Raw genomic sequence first — 19,961 nt, forward strand, 5'->3', positions numbered from 1 at the left:
CTTGTAGGCCGCCCCATTTGTTCCTACAAAGGGTATATTTTAGAAAAATGCCTCGAAATGGTTGCATGTGCAACTCTTCCCCATTCTCCTTGCTAAAAAACAACACCTCCAGGACTCTCATTCTCTTATCTTAGACCTAGCCTCCATCACCTTCTCCCACCATGTTACTCTCTTTACCTTTGATGCGGAGTCCCTTTACCCTAGCATCCCTATCCAAGAAGGGCTCTATGCTCTTAAAAACTCTATCCAAGGGCTCTTTCCCTATCCTAAAGTCAACTTCATCCTTTCCCTTGCCTCTCTCATTCTTAACCATCACTACATCTCTTTCCAAGGAAATTTCTGACATCAGGTTAAGGGCACCGCTATGGGGTCAAATTTTGCGGTGGTATATGCTTGTTTGTTTCTTTGCTCCTTGGAGGAGAGTGGGAGCCTTGTATCTTCCCCTTCTCTCCTCTACTTTAAGAGGTTCATTGACGACGCTTTTGGAGTTTGGGATGGCCCCCCCTCTAGCCTCAAAAAGCTCCTCCTAGAGTACGGGCATCCTCTCCAAGAGCACATTACGATCACTCCCTTCATCTCCTCTCATGAAGCTTTTATTCTCGACATACACTTCTTCAAAGGACCCTCTTTTCTCTCTAGAGGGATTTTTGACACACACTGCCACCAAAAACCTCTTAACTCTTACAACTGCGTACAGTGGCAGTCTTGGCACCCTACCCACCAGAAAATCACCTTTATTTTAGTAGAGCTCAAGAAATATATCATGAGAGGAAGCTCGTTAGAGGGTTTTATCTCTATTCGCAACCTCTCCTTCTCCCGACTTAGGGCGAAAGGCTACCCTCCACCGCTCTTGAAGGCTTGTTTCCTCTATGTTTCCTATGCTTCGAGGCCCTCTATCCTTGTTAAAACTAACCGCAAGATTGCCCCACCTTCTATTGTCAAAATCCCTTTTTCACCATTTATCCACCAACTCAATTTAGCCCGCTCCATCAACCAACCTCTCTCGAAGCATTTGGAGTACAACTCTAAACTCCCCCCTTTTCCCAAACCCATTATATGTTGGTTGAATGCACCCAACCTTGGGAACCTTCTCTCTAGTTAGAGCCTTTCTCCCCCCTTCACCCTTTCCCCCTCCTACTTCTCCCTTTTCTTAGCTTTTGTCCCTTGCCCCTAGTCTAAGGGTGCAAACCATATGAATTCCCTCCCCCCCCCCCCCCTCCCTTTCCTCCATTAAATTGGGGTCATTTTCCTCATCTCTTTGTACCCCCTTGTAACTTGCACTCTTTAAACCTCCCCTTTTCCTCCTTGTCCTACCCCATTAAAGAGTTAATTCTTCCCTATTGAAGAGGCCTCCTCCTCTTTATACCCTGTACTTGTTCCCTTGGGAAACCCTTCACCCCCCTCTCTGTCAGATACCTATTTAAACCCTCCTACACCTCTTGTATGGGTTACACCACTGATGAGCTTAATGCGAAACGCGTTTGGTGTTAACCTATTTGCATAAATCCTCCCTTCCACCTTTTGGCTCTCCATTTCTCTCACCTCTTCCACTTTTTGGCAAAATTGCTTACTTTCGCTCGCTAAGTTTGTGAGTAGTCTATTAGGCTACTGTCATACTTTTTTTTTCCTTCATTGGAATATTACGGCCGGACGACGTCCGAAAAGTGGTCGAAAAATGACCGGTCGGGTTGCCAGTGGTGGCCGGAAGTCAATAGCCAGTGGCCGAATGAAAAAATGGACTTGTCTTCTCAAGGGCGGCCACACATGGGTGGATTGGAGGGTCCGATTCGGACTTATCTACACAAGGGCGGCTACACATGGCTGCCTCTCATGACAGAGGGCAGCCCTTTTGGCCTATAAAAGGAGGCCATTTCTTCACACATTTCATAGTGTGAAGTTGATGCAACAAGGTGAGTGTGAGGTGGTAAGAGTGAAGCAAGGTGGGAGCTCTATTAAGGGTATAATCCTTTTGTAAACTACTTCTTGTTTTGAAGTACTAAAGCCATTGAGTGGCTACTTTCCCGTGGATGTAGCCCACATTGAGTGAACCACGTATATCGTGTGTACTCTCTCTCTCTCTACTCTATAATCTCGTGTGTGTGGAATCTATCTCTCTCCATTAAGTAATCTACTCAAATATCTATTTAGCTACGTCATATTTCCTAACAAGAGCAAACCACTATCTGAAGCAAAGAAGGTGAGCAAATGGTCAAGCTCAATAGCCTCTTCAATAGACATACATATCTGGCAAAATTTCGACAAAGTCTCCTCTGTAACTGGAGCAAAAGCTCAACAGTAAATCGCATTGGAGACAACAACAAATACCCAAATGGCCAATCCAAGAATGTACTCGTCCGGAATCACCTCACAAAGTCATACACAGAGCCAAACTGCTCTAGCCGGAGTATCACTCAACGGCACCACAAATGACATACATATGCGAGTGAAAAATTGATGCCAAAATGTGTCAACGAATGAACAATGTGCCGAAAAACTGTAGCATACACAACCTTTGTGAAAGTGGGAGTCAAAACTCAACCACTATCAAGAGTAACAAGAATTGTACTTGTAGAGTAACACAAGTTCCTCTATGATTGAAAAATATGGCTGCAAATCAGTCCCAAAACAACCTCAAATTCAACTCTCAAATAGCTGAAGAAACAAGTCTCAACTATGCTGCAAATTAACTTACAATTGAGCCATATATAGGCATATACAAACCTGCATGTAAACCTTTCAATGTGAGAGCTAAGCTTGATCACAAACTATGGCGAGAATATGGGAACATTCGGTAGAGTTTTTCGTAAAAACTGAGCAAAAACTCAAGTACAATCTCTATCCTAAACATAACACTGCTTGATGCCAATTAGTAGAAATGCCAAAATGGCTCCACATTTTCACATATAATGGCAATCCTCACTCAACGTACATCAACGGAGTGACTGTGCATAAGCAAACGCCAAAAGAGTTGCAATCCAGAAACTTGATCGATGCAAAAACAATGCTCTCAAGAGAGCTCACCGGCACTTGAAAGTGCTCGCCAAAATGCATGTACAATGGGAAGCAACCATGTGCCATCACCATATGCAAACCATTCGCAAAGACCATGAATCCAAGCACAAAATCACTACCAAAGTATCATTTGAAAACCTGTGAAAGAAGCTCCACCTGTGTAGTCCTAAAACCGTGTCTCTTAAGAGACCGCTTCGATGGTGTGTGAACGCCTCCATACTTCGTTGCCCAAATCTACCAAAAACCCTCCAACCACAAGCTCTACACAAGCTGAAATTGCATCTTCAGCTCATCATTTATGCACCTAAACTTCGAGCACCTGTCGTGCTTCCAAAAGTGCATCAATCTCGCACACTATGCGAAAACAAAAAACCTGCAATTTCTGTATACAGTCAGTTTGAGTTGAATATCAGCAAAACGGTGAGACATTTGCAAAAAGTTTCTTCTGCAAAGTTGTAGACCACATCGAAACAGATGGGTTAGAAGAGCAGAATTCTCAGCTCTGCATTCTAAAAGAAGAAAAACGAATCTAAAAACAATACTGTGCACACAGTTTTTAGGGCAGCACCTTCACTTACACACAATCTTCTACACTCCTTTCTGAGCTTCCACAAGAGCATACATCACTCTCAAGTGAGCTCACAAGCTCCCATTGCATTCTCACAAAGCTTCCAAGCTTTCTTGATCTCTCCACCGCCACCAAGCTCAAGCCGCCATAGCCGAGCTCCGTAGCTTCTGTCTTGTCGCGAAGCCGTTGCGCACGTTGTTTGCCGCGCCGTAGCTGTGATACCAGTTGTGAGTGCGCAAATGCGGTGCGTGTGTGGAGAGAGAGAGAGAGAGAGAGAGAGAGAGAGAGAGAGAGAGAGAGAGAGAGAGAGAACACAGGATGTGGGTGGAGCTCCCAAATCTTGTTGTATGAGCACAATGTGAGAATGAGTGAGAGCTCCTTATTCTTTGTATGTATAAAGAATAAGGAGATAGATGTGGGGGACCGGACACTTTTCGGTGGACATGGGCAAAGCATGGTGAGGCACACCGCCTTTACCTAGCAGGTTAGGGCAAAGGTACTTAGTGGATCAATGCATTGAATTTTCTAAGACCCCACCAACATCAACTGAGAAAAAGAAGACTATTGAAAGTGAGAAAATTCCACCGAGTGGGAGTGGAAAGAATGGTACATCGCAGTCTCAGTTAGCCTTAGTTGCTCCTTCTCCAGTACAACCAACTCTCTCTGCCTCTCAGTTTTCTCTTTGTCCATCTGAACAATAGTCGGGTCTATTTTTGTCAAAGGAAAAATGTTCTTTCCAGCTAACATCCTCTCAATTTTCTTTGTTCCATATTTCTTCCAAAGCTCTTCTGGTCTTAGAGCCTTTTTCTAGCTTCTTGTATTATCTATCTTTCTTTGAATTCTCCTCCTAGATCCTTGAATTCTCAGTGTTTGGTTGGCATAATCATGCACTGCACCAACATTTCTAAGCCATGGTCTTCCATGCTGCTGGTGTCAAATCGTGAATCCCTAGTTTTTGCCTCAAATTCTCTCCGAGGATGTTGACACCTGTAATGGTAATTGATAATCATCTATTTATTGCAGCTGACATGTGGAAAAAGAGTTAGCAGCTAATGGATTATGCAAAAGGATATTACAATTTATGTATATTTGATTATTCAAGTGCTCCTTATGAGCTTTGGTCATTTACGACCAGCCGGCTAGTTTGTACTCACTTTGAGCATTCAAGAAATCTATAAGTAAATACGTGCAAGAGGGAAATGCTCACTCTTGCATGGAGGGAATTTGCACCCAATGTTTGCCTTGTTCTTCTCTCCTCTCCTCTCCTCTCCTCTCTTCTCTTCTCTCCTCTCCTCTCCTCTCTTCTCTCTCGACGTGTCGGGGTAGCACTCCGCTCTAGGAGGTGCGCCTGCACGTGCTCTCCCACTCTAACTTGCTCTCTATCTCTCTCTATTCGCGTTTAACTCAATCATGGATTTGTGCGAGTCGTCAGGTATGAAGATTTGTTCGTTTATGGCTTGCCGTGTGCTATTTTGGGTATTTTGCAGGGCTCTTTGCGTCTCCGTTTGTAGCAATGGTAGCAGAGCCTAGGGTACACTCCAATGATTGAAGAGCTTGATAATCAAAAGCTAAGTACTTCATCTTCTTTTTTTCCCCCTTCTAATTTCACATGTCTTTAATTAATTAAACTTCTAAAAATTAGTGTTGATCATACATGAGCATGATTGTCTTTTCTCTTGAATTGATTAGAGTTCCTTTCCGTCTTGTGGTAGTATGGAAATTACTGAACATAAGAAGTCTCTTATGCCTAAAGATATTCATGCTATGGTTGCTAGGGATTACAGAATAGATTAAACCAATCAAGCAATCTTAAACGTGGTAGGGACAATCACGAGTGACCCTTAAAACAATGTCTAAGATCAAAGGGAAAGAAATAGATGAATTAGAGAGTTAAATGCTTAAAGCAATGGGAAAAAGATGGGAGTGGAGCCTCATTAAGATAAACCCAACATCGCTTTAACAAATACATCATGACTCACGAATTGTTACTCAAGAGGTATCTAATCTAACCAACCTACTAAACCTTGGAACAAGGGTAGGGAGGAATCAAAATGTCTCTCTCTTATCGCGAGAAACCACCCCAAGAGACCGTAAAATCAAAGCAAATATCAAAACTCTTTGAAAGTAGCGTGAGCATGAAGCTAAGTTGAACGAAGAGAACAAAGAAACAACGGTGGTGGTAGACATGATAGCAGCACTAAACACGACAAAAGATGGAAAGGCTAATTATATCCCCGGCCATAGGAGCATCAATGCACAAATTTAATACTAAGAGAAATTGCGCACAATATTGAAGGGTATTCTATATCATCACCACCTACGAGCAGAAAACCTGCGAACGGGAATGAATGCAACAGTATTGGATAGAGCAATAGCAGAAGGCGGGCTACGATAGATATGCAAGCGGTGCCACTAGCCCTCGCCACCATTGGCCAGTGAGACCGCCACAGCCGGCCACCGTTGGGCCACCCACCATGCAAGTTGCTCAAAGATAACTAATAGCAATGGCAACCACCCGCACCTCTGCGAACCAGGAAATTGTTTCTTTTTTTCCCAATTGGAGGCCCCAACACAATCCTCACTCGACTCTCTCTCTCACCAACCACAACCATAACTTTCTGGGAGGACCACATGTGAAAATTAACCATCCCTAACATTGTGTCTTTTGCTTACAATGAATGAAATTTCTATTGAGATGAATTGTCATTAAGTTGTACAACTACCACGAGAGCTAAGGTGCTTTGGGATATTGGAAAAATCATTTCTAAGTACTTTGTCACCTAAGAATACTGTAATTTTGTGTCGAACGGGTAGTAAACATTTTTCTCTATTATGTCTTGTCTGGTCCATTGGTCACAAGCACAAAGATTCGTCGTTTAGGCAGTGTGTAAATGCTCGTCCTGGTGTAGATTCTCCGATTTAGGCAACACCAATTGTCTGTGCAGATTCACCGATATAGGAAACACAACAACAAAATACAGATTCACGGTTTTTTTAAAACAATACCAAATGCAAATTCATCGATTTAGGCAGCATTAGTGTATATTCGCCGATTTAGGCAACACGTCTATTTGATGTAGATTTGCCGATTTAGGCGACACCGATCACAAAATCATGCTACAGTGGCTGGCCACCATTGTCCTTAGTATGATTTTATTACCCAGGTACACAAAATGAAGGATATTTGGAATTGAATTTAAAATGGGTATATGTTGGCAGATATTTGGACTTACATTTATGTGGGATTTGGACTTGGTATGTGACTGCTTATTCTAGTGGTATGGGACACTAGAATCGGTAGTATGTGGATGACGACAAGCATAAGCAATGTTGTTTAGTTTCATTAATTTTTTCTTTTACTATGTGCTATTTTTGACACAAATTTCTAATCACTATTTTTGACAAGTATGTTTTACATATTCTTATATTTGCAACTGAGGAACAGTTGCTTTCCAGCGGAGAGGTATGTAATGGTAATTGATAATCATCTATTTATTGCAGTTGACAGGTGGAAAAAGAGTTAGTAGCTAATGGATCATGCAAAATGATATTACAATTTATGTATATTTGATTATTCAAGTGCTCCTTATGAGCTTTGGCCATTTATGAATGGCCGGCCGGTTTGTACTCATTTTGAGCATTCAAGAAATCTATATGTAGATACGTGCAAGAGAGAAATGCTCACTCTTGCACGGGTGGAGATTGCACCCAGTGTTTGCGTTGTTCTACTCTCCTCTCCTCTCTTCTCTCTCAACGTGTTGGCGTAGCACTCTGCTCTAGGAGGTGCGCCTACAGGTGCTCTCTCACTCTAACTCGCTCTCTGTCTCTCTTGTTCACGTTTAACTCGATCATGGATTTGTGCGAGTCGTCAGGTATGCAGATTTGTTCGTTTATGGCTTGCAAGGTGCTATTTTGGGTATTTTGTAGAGCTCTCTACGTGTCGTTTGTAGCAACACCAGCTCTTCCATCCATTATTACTCCAAATAATGGTTCACACTACTTCCTTAGCTTATAATCGACTTGAATGATTAGAACCTTGTCATCTCTGATGGCTGCCAAGTCCATTGCTCTTGCTTCAACTTCTGCTTTTCTCTTCTGTCTAATGAACTTTGCAACTTTTGGTAATGTGCATCTGATATCATCCAACTCTACTGTCAACTTTTGGATTCTTTCGTAGACCTTCACATATATTTTGTCTTATTCATTACCAGAGCTACAATGTGAACTCCAAGTTTTCTCCTCCACTTGGCTGTCTTTGCCATTCCACTAGGCTGACCTCGCTTGTATGGTAGCTGGCTGACCCTATGATGGACTCTCAGACTGGTCCTTCATTAGTTAAGTACCTCCATCTTCGGTCAAGTCTGATCTAACTTGCCGTACTTCTTCAAACAGACTTTGAAGTGCAACAATGATGGATTCATTCAACCCATACACTGCCTTCTCCCCAATTTGACGTAAGTGCTCTTCTTGAGCCCCTAAAGACTGAGGTTGTAGTTTTTGAATCGTCTGAGCATCTGAACACTCTTGTCGTTCTAGCATATTCTTTGCCAGATTCTCTACAATATTGGTTGCCAACTCTTGCCATTCATTAACTACTTTCTCTTTGCCTTTTGCCTTCCATACGGATTTCTACTGTTTCCACTTCTTGGTTTCAGTAGGTTGCTTCTTCTCAGGGTCTTCTGGGATAGCTTCAATTATGACACCTTTACTTCTAGTCTCAACTCTTATTGGCACTATTTCAAGTGCTTTTTGTTCGGAATCCTCTAGTTTGGAAATCTTTGGGCACGGAGATGCAAAGTGACGGCCAATACCCCCTCGGTATCTGCCTCTGTCACCACCACCTGTAGCGTTGGTCTCATTTTCCTTGGAGCCAGTTGCCCCATCTGCTTTCGTTGCTTCACGATTCGTCGGTGCAATCATTGATAAGTCCTTTCCCTTCTTGAAATGGTGAATCCTGATTTCACAATTATTCCGAACATGCCCATAAGCCGTGCAATATGTGCATTGTGATCATTTATCAGATTTGTGGTCTCTTGATTTGCATTGAGCACCGGATCTCCATCCTTGTCTTAGCCATTTCAACGTTTTTTTAATACATTTCTTCCAGATTTTTGGTCCTCGAATCCTTCTTCTTGCCTTTGCATGAATCACTCTCAAATGAGCTAGAAATTGTGATGGACTTTGACCCTTTAGTCGATGTCTCACTAGCACTGAAATCCCTCTTCTTATGACTCTTTTCCTATTTAGCTTGTTGTTCTACTTTCAATGCCCTTTGAACTAGGTCATTAAATTTCTTTGTGGGGGCTGGAACCTCCCATTCTCTTAACTTCTTACTTTTAAAGCCATTAAGGAACCAGGCTCTCATCCTCTTCTCTGATGGAGGTTCTTGCAATTGTCTTGGCAACTCCTTAATCTTCTCTTCATAACTTTTGACTGAAAATGTGCCTTGCTTTATCTTATCCAGCTCACACAGTATGTATTCATCACCTCTGTTTATCAAAATACTCCAGGTAAAATACTTTGATCAACTTGTTGTATGATCTGAGTTGAAAGCCTAGATAATGGTGGTACCATGTTCTAGCCGCTTCCTTCAATGTCTACAGGAAAACATTCTCCCAATTCATCCTCCATCGATATCCTCTAGCTTAGCATATTGTTCAAAAGCCTGGATATTTATGTATGGATCATCTTTATTCCCTCTTTGAAGACTCGAAAGGATATTTTCAGGTCGGTAGAACGTTCATGGTTACTCGCTATTGTTTTGTGAGCCGGTTTTCTGTCTTTGGATCATCTTTTACAGTAGTGATCTGTATCAACTTCCCAATCATTGTTATCTTTAGTCTTAGTCACTGTGTCTTCTTCAATCTTCTTTGTTGGTTTATGTCTTGGTGATCGATGACTTTGCTTGCCGTCCTCACTATCCTCAATATGTTTCCTGCTCCGCTAAGAACCATGAGATCGGGTCCATCACTCTACTCTCTCTACACGTCTTCTCCTCGAATGGGTTGAGTGCTAAGAATCCCTTAATTCATCAACTGCTCATGGCCCTAGAGGAACATATGTTTCATTCCCAAGTTCTCTCTCAATATCAGAGCCTCGCTCTGACTCCTCATGGATAGTGCTGACACGGTCCAGATCATCCATGAATCGGGTAGCTGGCCTTTTAAGTCCCAATGATCCGTTCCGTAAAATTGACTAGTGAGCCCTATTTGTAGCCACCGGACTCGGCCTCTGAAGGATTGTGGACTGTATCAGTTATCGCGGTAATTGGCCTTGGTAATTAGCAGTCCAGCCGGCCCAACCATCCATCTGAATCTTCGTTTGGAGGATGTTCCCATCATTTACAAACACCATACCCAATTGCACCGTTATCACCGCAGAAGGTCGCTTTAGAAGGAACTGCCTAGAAATGTCATTCAAATTGGGTTTGCTTAAGACCATGTCAATTGCAAATAATGGTGCTATTGAGCATGAACTAAGAGGGAGGGTAAAGGAGGACATGAAAATTAATAGATGGGGTGGTACATGGCTCATAGTATTTCTAGTCCTTACGAGCTAGCACTAAGTGAACAAGGGGTCGCTGTACACCTTTAAATACACAAAGAAAGGTTAAAATTTGGTATACGAGCAGAAAGGGAAGGTAAAACGTGGAGAGTGGCTATGGAAAAGAGAGAGAGAGAGAGAGAGAGAGAGAGAGAGAGAGAGAGAGAGAGAGAGAGAGAGAGAGAGAGAGAGAGAGAGAGAGAGAGAGAGAGAAGTTGCTAGAAGCTACAATGGTGACCTGCGGGCACACTGTGTGAAGAAGACATTCTTGCGCCAAAGCTGAGTAGATTAGAGAGGCAAACGAGTCAATTAAAGGCAAGAGGAGCTGAAAGTTATGGAGTTCAAAAGGTCTATTTGTGCTATAGGCTACAACTTCCTTCTATGAAAAATGACCCCCTCACACGAGAGAGAGAGAGAGAGAGAGAGAGAGAGAGAGAGAGAGAGAGAGAGAGAGAGAGAGAGAGAGAGAGAGAGAGAGAGTCTGACTACATAAAAAGACTTTTATCAAGGTATAAAGGGATCCAAACTCAATTCAAAAGCCACACAACCAGAAAGTGGAAAGAAAAAAGAACACGATATTGGCTGCGAAGCGATCGTAGAAGGGAGGAGAGACTGGCTCTTCCACCTTTCTCTCGTCAAGGAGCCCCCCCCTCTCTCTCTCGTTGGACTAGAGCACCACTTGACCACTAGGGTAAAAGTCCTTGTTTAGAGACGTTGAAACTGTGTGACAACTTCCACGGGGTATGGTGCATCATTTTGCAATTGGAGAAGTCCATTTGAAAGCGCAGCACAGTGTCTATCTACAACAACGAGGTCATCCAGAACGAGGGTTTAATGGCTAAGATCGACGATGATTTGCGCTTTGCGTGTAACAAAAGAAGGTACCATTGGAAGAACTGTCAGGGGCCATTTCTGAGAAAGTACTACCAGCAAAGATCGAACGCACGAGATTGATGCGTGACTACGCTAGCCAAGGAAGCACTGAGAACATCACGTGCCTAAAGTGGTGCTTATAGCCATCATATAGTGAGTATCTAGGGGTCCCTAAAGAGGGACCTCGACTTTTAATTGGGACCTTTACCCTACTAGTCTCTCTCTACTCCGACCTATACAACTCTCTCCTCTCTCCACGTGCCACCTTCCTTCCCTTTTCAAAAACCCTCACCTCATACTCTCCCATCCCAAGAAACATCTTCCTCAACGTGTCTCCTCCCCCCTTTTTCACCTCAAAGCCATGAAAAGGGATCTCTAAAGATACCCCTTAATCAAAAATTGGTCGGGCCTACTAGTCTCTATTAGAGTTGTGTCATCACTATTCGAAACCCCATAAAACCATTAGAATAGGTTCTCCTCGAAGGTTTACGATGGATATGGGTTTTACAGCGTCGTAGTGCACAACTTCAGCTAGCCTAGCCATGGCATGCTCCTGCAGCAGCAGCTCCTTCAGAGCTTCTCCTTCTTCCAGAGCGTCCTCGTCGCCTGCGTCTGCTTCTTCAGCTCCTGCTTCATTCTCCTTTCGTCATCTTCAAAACCAGCTTTCTTCATTGTCGTCGTCGACCAACAAGCACGCCGGTCTGCGCTGGGACTGCGAGAAGATCACAAAGCAGGCCTCTTGTGTCGTTGTGACAGCTAGGCAAGGGAAATATGATACCCCAAGGAAGAATACAAGCCAAAGAGGGGGTGGGGGTGGTCGCAATGCAAGTCTAGCCGTGAAGGAGGATAAGACCGGCAGGAAAGGAGGCAGTAGTGGTAACAAAAATTCTAAACAGTACAATGATTACTCAAACCCCAGGTCGAACAGTAGCAGCTCGAACCCCAAGTTCCAGAACAACAGCTCTAGCTCGAACCCTAAGTTCCAGAGCAACAGCTCTAGCAATCGAAGAGGACAGAAGTTGGTTGTTGTCGAAGAAAAGGATGGAGGGGAGTATGAAGAAGAGGGTACCGTCAGAACGTCTAGGTCATACAACAAATCCAACTACAACAACAATGCAAACACTTTGCCATACAGTGCAAAAAAAGTGACTAGTCGATCATCCAAGTTTAGTGATGACGAGGAAGAGGGTGAAAGTGAAGGTGAATTTGATTTTGATGAGGATGCTGATCTTGATTCTGAGGTCGAAGCTTCTTTGGAGCACTTGACAATGCCCATCCCACCTGCTGGATTCGTGCTCGCCGAAGACGGCAGTGTGTCTGTCATGGCTCCACCTCACAAACGTGTCGCCACCTTGGTATGTGTAAATACCTAATACGGAAGGGTATTTTTGAGCCTATCAGATGGTCTTGATAATAACCTTAAAGACAGCTCGTTTTGAATTAGAGGTCTCTTGAAATATCCTACTTTTATATGCTATGAAAAGTCCCGTCATTCCACATATTCCAGCTTAGTTATTTATTTGCAGTAGTATCTGTTGAGTGGATCGGGTAGATTCCTTTCAGGAAGTTTTCAAGAGTCATGATATTAACAATTTTGGTTATGATTAGGCTTGTTTGTAAGCAACTGGCCTTGTAGTTTTGAATACAAACTTTGAGTGCAAAACTCAGCTGAAGGTTAGTAGTAGAAGCCTCTCTGAGACTTACTGATAAAATTGAATTTCGAGGTGCAAGTCAAGTCGAGGGTGGAAGTTTTTGTTTTTCTGATTTTTTCCCAGTAAAATCCCGTTCAATGACTACTATTGACCCCATATCATAATGTATGTTATGTTGTCCATGTAATTAAGTTGTTGTTGCTAGTCGGGGATAGTCACATATATTCCTGGCAGTTATAGGGATGAGTGTTTTAAAGGTTCTAGGGTGCACATTCACAATCACCAATTGAGGCTTCTATTATTTGTTATTTCAGGTAGACTCTCAAACTAAGCTGCCTCTGGATTGCTTGATACGGCGAGTTTTCTCTAGCTCAGATGGAAGGCAATGCTTTCTTCTGTGCCCCCTTGACACGTAAGGGTATCCATGCCCCACAGTGCTGGCTCATTGTCATCTTTTCATTTAGACTCTACTGTGTAATTTTCATAAATATTTATATGCAGGCCGTTGCAAATCCTCAAAATTGATGACGGCGAGGTTCTGAAGGAGGTGCACATTATTAGCTTTTACTGTTGAGTTTTATTGGTTTTAAAAAAGAGAATCAGAATTTATCTCTCTGTAAGGTACATTCTGTACCAGCTTTTGGGTAAGCTACTCAATCACGAATTAGGCTGAGTCTTACTTTGAGATTTTTTCATAGTTGCAGGTTTCAGATGAGGAGCTGGAGGATATATTCCCTTCTGCTTCGTTTGAGCTTGCAAAACAGCGTTTGCATCTTGTTCGTAGTGGGTATGTGTATTATTAAATTATTGTATTTGTGCAGGAACATTCAAAGCTTGTCTTGTCTATGTGTTATTTGGCGGAAGCATTTCTTAGCAAATTTTTGGTTATGCTCTAAGTCATGTGGTGTTTCTCCCTAAGTAGCAGCTCCATTGATAGTTTCGGTTTAAATGTTTTTGTGGTTGTAGTACAAGGCTTCTAGTCATTGATACGGAGTGTGGGAAGATATGGGGAAGGCTCTTTGAGACTTGAGTGCTTTGTCTAACTCTGGCATGATACAAGATCAAACGATCACATGGACACGTGTCTCTCCCGTAAATAGTGGTTGAGGTCAAGTAGGGCACAAAACTGGCCCCGACTCTTGAAAACGCTGCAAATGTGTAAAGAAGTAAAAGTGGCCCAAGTTCCAAAAAGTGAATCGAAGAGAGACCAAACATACAGCCCATCTAGCCAAGGTATAGGTCACCTAGCTCGAAAATGAATGTTTTTGTGTACGTGTCACGTGCATATGGGCTCAATGTGCCTCACAAACGTGCTACTTCTTTCAAAGCTAATTCTTAGACTAGGAAAGCCCATTCATTTTTGTTTGGTACCTTATTGAGCATGTTCGTTGCAAGATTTGCATAGCAAAAGAGATTGATTAGAGTAGCTACCACCTACTAATAGGACATCTGTAGATGCGGCACTTTCTGACAAGGCAAGGTGTTCCTTCTCGAGCTGACAACCTTGGAGGTCCAGAGTGATTGCTACATCTTGGGGCTACGATCACACTTTGTTTGGAATTTGTTTGAAATGCATGGTATTTGTTTTAAACATGGTATCTGTTTTAAACTTGACTTGGTGCAGATTTTTTAATACTGGTTTCAATGATTGGTGATTTACTCTCGAGTGGAGTAGTGCGAAATGCTGTTTGATAGTGTTTGAACCTCGGAACGACGCAGATGGGATGTTCGGGGAGGGTTTTGTTGTATGCTTGAAAACCTCGGAAAGGTGGAGATGGTATGTCTAGGGAGCGTTTTGTTGTACACTGGAAAACCTTTGAATGATGTAGACAGGATGTCTGGGGAGTGTTTAGTTGTATGTTTGAAACCTCCAAGTGATGCAGGTTGCGATTTTGGGAGCATTTGGTTGTACGAGTCCTCTTAGCTCATGGCTTGTACCTTTTTAGGTTATTTGCGTGGGGAGTGACAAGGTAATTGTGGAGTAGCTTCATACCGTAGACTGTTTGTCTCGGGAAAGTGCTTAACGACACCGTTCGTTGTTTCTTGTAACATGCTTATGTGAGCATTTGTATTGCTTTGTGATGTGCCAACTATTGAATATTCCTAATTGCCTTGTTATGTAGTTTTAGTGCATCGAGACAACTGTTCAAGATCAGCGCGGTCTGGGTGTGATGGCTAATTTTGCTACGCCGGATGTTGCTAAATTGGCTTTATCTTATAGAAAAATAATTCTAAATGAATTATTGGAATTTTAAGTGAGAGGGCTTTTCTCACTGGAGACATCCGAGTACAGAGTATTCCTAGTGCGTCATTTAAAGTAATGACGGGAACACTGAGAACGGGAATATCTGTAAGGCCACAAGGAACGGGTACTTCTGATGCGTCACATCGGATGGGTGACAGGGAGCATCGGAGAGAAGTATCCGACCATCCGGGAACGGACATCTCTGATGCGTCATAGGATGGGTGACATAGAGTATCGTGAAGGAGATTGTACTGTAAGTTCGGTAGGAAAGGACTAGGTGATGGGTATTCCTGATGCGTCACAAGGTGGGTGACGGGTGCATCGGAAAGGGAATATCCATAGTCGGGAGGAAATTCTGAACTGTGTTAGAATTGTGCACAAGGAAAAAGCAAGCACTTGAATGTTCAATGAAGATGGGTTCAGAGGAAACTTTGAGGAAAAACATGTGCTTTTTGAGAAAGCGGGATTGCCTTTCGGGAAAGCAGATGCTTTCTCGCGAGGAAGTCTATGTCTGCATTGCAACTGTGCATGTGATTGCATCCAGGTACGCCTGGGAAGTGCTGTGAAAGCATTGTTTTTAATTTATAAGGTTTTATTGAGTTTTTGGGCAGGTTCAGACTATTTGTAAAATACGCCGGCCGCCCACTTAATAAGTGGGCAGCCATCTGATAAATAAGGCAACAGATCAGCAAGCATTTTCTCTCTCTTTTTCTGGTAGAACAGAAAAAAAAAGAAAAAAAAAAAACGGCCGCGATCTCTACGCGAGCAGCTATTCGTGCCCGTGGCTAGGAGCTATAAAAGCATCACATGCCCTGACTCAGAGGGGAGGATCAGTTTTTGCAAGAAGGAGATGCTGCTACAGAGTTCACCCGCAAAGAAGACGTTTGCCGGTGATGCCCATGGCAGCCCCAAGTGTACCAGATGTCGCCAAGACCTAGTGCGCGAGTTCCCTCGCGAAGAAGTGCCTACGTAGCGTGTTTCCATCGCGACAAGCTGCTGTTTTTCTCTGTTTTCAGCCCATAAACGTCGTAGACGGGGCTGATTTATGAGAAGGAACCCAAGAACACACTTCTTTTGTGTGTAGGACTGGAAGAGAGGATTTTCTATGCGGAGATCTCTTCCGGGGAATTGCTTTTTCGAGAACCGAGTTGCGTTACGAGCGTCGCGACTTTGAAGGTACGATTTTTATGTTATGATCTCTAAGTATTTGATTGTAGGTGTACTTCCTCTTCGTGAGGGAGTAGGAGCAGAGGAAGGCATGAGCCTCTGCAGGATAAAAGTGTTCTGAGGAACTAGAGCCAGATCAGCCCAAGGGTTTCGTACCCAAGTTCGGGAAGCAGATCCACGGATTGAAGAGGTGTAGACTCTTGGGATGTGATCCGGAAGTTGAAATTCCCAAGGGAAGGACTTCGTGTCCAAGAAAGCGGAGTTATTCTGCAGGAACAGGATTTTGGAAACAGAGTCGGAAAAGAGTTGCAGGGATGCTATGCCCCGAGTCTGGAAGGTGTGATCTAGAGGCGAGAACCTTGGTTCTCAAGGATTTGGAATAAGGAACGGAAGTTCCTTGGAATAGGGTTTTGCCCTAAGAATCGGAAGCCGAGGCTTCCGGGAACCATCAAGTCCTATTCTAGAACGAACGTGGTAATACGTTCGGTTCAAGTGCTTGTATAGACTTCTCCTCAGTAATAAAGATACTGTTACGGGGGGGGGACCAGCCCATCTTCTGGTCCCCAATATTGTGTCGATCTTCTCACTCTCTCTCTCTCTCTATCTATTTCTCTCTATATCCTTTGGCTTCAATATTAAGTGATAAATTCTATTTATCCGAGTATATTTTATATTGTTATGCGCTTCCGTTTGTGACAGTGGTATCAGAGCATGGTCTCCTCTCTTTCTCTGTAAAGGAGGACGACTCTGGGAAGATACGGGAAGAAGCCATGACAAGCCAAGAGAGAAGTAAGCAGGCGGAAACCTAAGTCCTGTAGGAAAAGCTCGCAGAGTTTGAAAAAAAATTTCTCTCTGCAAGAAGTCGACACAAGACTTGGGATTCTCTGAGAAGGCGACAAGAGCATGATGCTCAAGAACCTAGAGAATCCAAGTAGCGGAATGCTCAAGATCCTTCAGAATCCAGAAAATATCCATGAACATCAAACCATAACCATAGCCAAGAAATGCCGTCATTTCGGGAAGGATATGAAGAAGGTCTTTAGACCTAAGAACACTCCAGTGAAGTTTGATACTTTTGATGGAAGGGAAGATGTCCTGAAAGCTATATCTTTTATTCGATAGTTTGAAGTTGCCTTTGCAAACGGCAATTTCTGAGAAGCGTCGAAGGTGAGGTATTGTGACCAAACACCTCAAGGGGATTGCAAGTACTTGGTGGTATACCAAAGCTCTGCAAGGAACTTACAACAAGACTTGGATTCAATTCAAGGCTGAATTTTCCGACAAATTTTTTTCCTCTACGCTTTGAGGAAGGCATCCAAGAAGATTGGGATCGGTTTGCCCAATAGAAATACGAGCGAGTCCAAGCAAGTAGTGGTTCACTCTTGCCAAGGTAGCTCCGCTCTTCATCCTCTTTGAGGAAGGAAAGATGAAGAAATTTAACGAAGAACTTTTGCCCGAATTTTGTAGACGCATCTGCAAGATACTTTGCAGCAGATGGTGGAGTCAGCGATAAAAGCTGAAAGTGTACACCTTAGTGTACATAGACTTTAATCCCCGCAGTGGGACGGGAACCATTGAACACAAAAACAATGAATTTTTGTTACCTCTCCTCGAAGGATACGTTGCTCTCCGGAGAAAGTTTGGAGTAAGGGAATTCAATCTAACTCCTAAGTTTTTGAATAGAAGACCCTCAAACTTTAAGTGAGAGGGCAGGTCTTTGATCAAAGTTAAATCTTTGAGGAACTCATAAACTGCGTATTGCTTTTATGCATGAGATATGCATGTGTCTAACCAGGACAATCACTCTTGAGTGTTTATGAGAGTAGAATTGAGTTGAAACATTGCTTTATGCGATGGATTGGTTTGCTCAAATATCCGGAAGGTCAACTATTGATCTTGTATCCGGTAGTTCACCAACAAATTACCTGCTATTGCGGATAGGACGACATAAAGGAAGGAACCATTCCGAGATTTCAACCAAGAACAGCTTTCAGTAAGCTTGAGTACCTTATGAACCAACACCCCCCTACACGGTAAGGGAAGATATGGTAGTGCTTTTTGCACAAGTGAATGAACACTCTCTTTAGGAGGGAAGGAATCAGCGACGACTACGGCATGTGCTCGAGGAATCCAAGAATTATTCGATGAGCGGGTTTTGCTCTAAGATCGAGCCAAGGGATCGTCAGGTTGAGCGTCTTCGCTCTAAGGATCTTACGAAGGGAAGGTAATTTCCCAAGTTTATCAAAACTCTAACACAGCTTAAGAATTATGTACACCTTTGGGTACATGGATAACACACGAAGATGCAGACCTATGCCAAGGTGGGTCATCTACCAGTTGATTTTTTTCTGCTGAATGGAATGAGATGAACCAACTTCCTTTCAGGAACTGGACGGGAGTTTGTTATACTCTCTTGAGCGCCTTTTTGCGCGCAAGGATATTCCGACACGAGAATCTCTATTTGAGATGTTGTCGGTAGAAGGAATTTGAGTTTCTCTACGGAGAAGAGGTTTTCTGATGGTCGTTGATTATTGAGTACGCTATGTGCTTTTACCATTACAGTAGCAACTTTTGGTTGCGGTATATGTTTCTCCATGAGTAGGTCAAGTAGCATTTACACGTTGCTGGAATAAATTCGAACTATTATGTTCGTAAGAGTCAAATTCGCCAACCGTTTTAAAAATGGTAAGAATTACCTTAACCACATATGGGAGAACATCCTTGAGATCTAAAGCGTGTTCGCCCTTAAGTGGGCCGAGTTTGAACTTATGTTCACAGAATGATATGGCTAGAATTTTATCTGCCTAAGATTTTGCGAGGAGTCCTAGATGCTTGCAAGGATGGCCTCTGCAAGGAAGAGACGCTAATGGGCGTCAGGAAAACACTGCTGGTGATAATAACTTGCAGGAGGAAAAGATTGGAAGGAAGTGCCGCCGTGCACAAGGAATCTTCGGATTGGAACCATTCGCCTACGTTGAGCGACGGCTTGGAACAAGAACCTTCTTTAAGGTGATCGCAAATTGTGGAAGAAAGACATCGAACTTAATGCTCTATGACTTGGGCATTCCCTATGTGGGAGGACACAAGAGGTTTAATACCCTCCGGACTAACAGCGTAGGATTATGCGCAAGGACAAATACCTAGATTGATTTCTAGGAAGATTATTCTTCTCGAATTTGAGAAGACAAAATCAAGTTAACAGAGTCTTAGATAAGGAAGCTTTGGATCAGAACAATTGGCATATCCAAAGCAAAGGCCCGGAATAAGAACTTACTTTGGTAAGATGACACACTTGTTCTGCCATAGGAAGATTCACATGAGCTTAATGCTCTCGACATACCCTATGCGGGAGGACACAAGAGGTTTAATACCCTCAGGACTAATAGCGCAAGGTTATGCGCAAGGACATAGACCTAGATTGATTTCTAGGAGGTTTATTCTTCTCGGAATTGAGAAGGTGGAATTGAGTAAACAGATTCTCGGATGAGGAAACTTCCAATCTGTTGGAAAGACGCGAATGACGAGTTCTTACATGTCTCGTAACTTTAATGAAAGGTGAAGGATATCCTCGAGGTCCTAGAGGAAAGACATGAATTGGTAAGGTACGTATTGAATTATTGAATTTTTGTTTAATTAAATTTTTAAGTTCTCTTTTGAGAAAGGACTAGCTCAACTCACCATTGAGCAAGATTTGGAATCTTTCCGGTTTCTCCCCGGCAGTTCAGTTGGACCTCTACAGTTGAGGACAATTGTTTATAAGTGAGAGGGATGTTGCTAAATTGGCTTTATCTTACAGAAAAATAATTCTAAATGAATTATTGGAATTTTAAGTGAGAGGGCTTTTCTCACTGGAGACATCCGAGTACAGAGTATTCCTAGTGCGTCATTTAAAGTAATGACG

The 19,961-nt window shown here is 42.9% G+C and overlaps 1 protein-coding gene across 2 annotated transcripts in view; it reads left to right on the top strand.

The window, feature by feature from the left end:
- The first annotated feature begins 11,460 nt into the window (after positions 1-11,460).
- The window catches only part of LOC147461370 (BTB/POZ domain protein TNFAIP protein), a 28,675-nt gene continuing 20,174 nt past the window's right edge, over positions 11,461-19,961 (top strand). Inside the window, exons 1-4 of one of the 2 annotated variants that reach the window (XM_086508940.1) lie at positions 11,461-12,351; positions 12,963-13,060; positions 13,150-13,195; positions 13,347-13,435. In XM_086508940.1, coding sequence (XP_086365066.1) covers positions 11,539-12,351; positions 12,963-13,060; positions 13,150-13,195; positions 13,347-13,435 — 1,046 coding nt within the window. In that variant the 5' untranslated portion in view covers positions 11,461-11,538. The remainder of the gene's footprint in view (positions 12,352-12,962; positions 13,061-13,149; positions 13,196-13,346; positions 13,436-19,961) is intronic. The other variant, XM_086508941.1, reaches the window with a different exon arrangement.

The sequence above is a fragment of the Adiantum capillus-veneris genome, chromosome 3 (assembly GCF_014529385.1).
Source record: "Adiantum capillus-veneris isolate H3 chromosome 3, ASM1452938v2, whole genome shotgun sequence".
Taxonomy (NCBI): Eukaryota; Viridiplantae; Streptophyta; class Polypodiopsida; order Polypodiales; family Pteridaceae; genus Adiantum; species Adiantum capillus-veneris.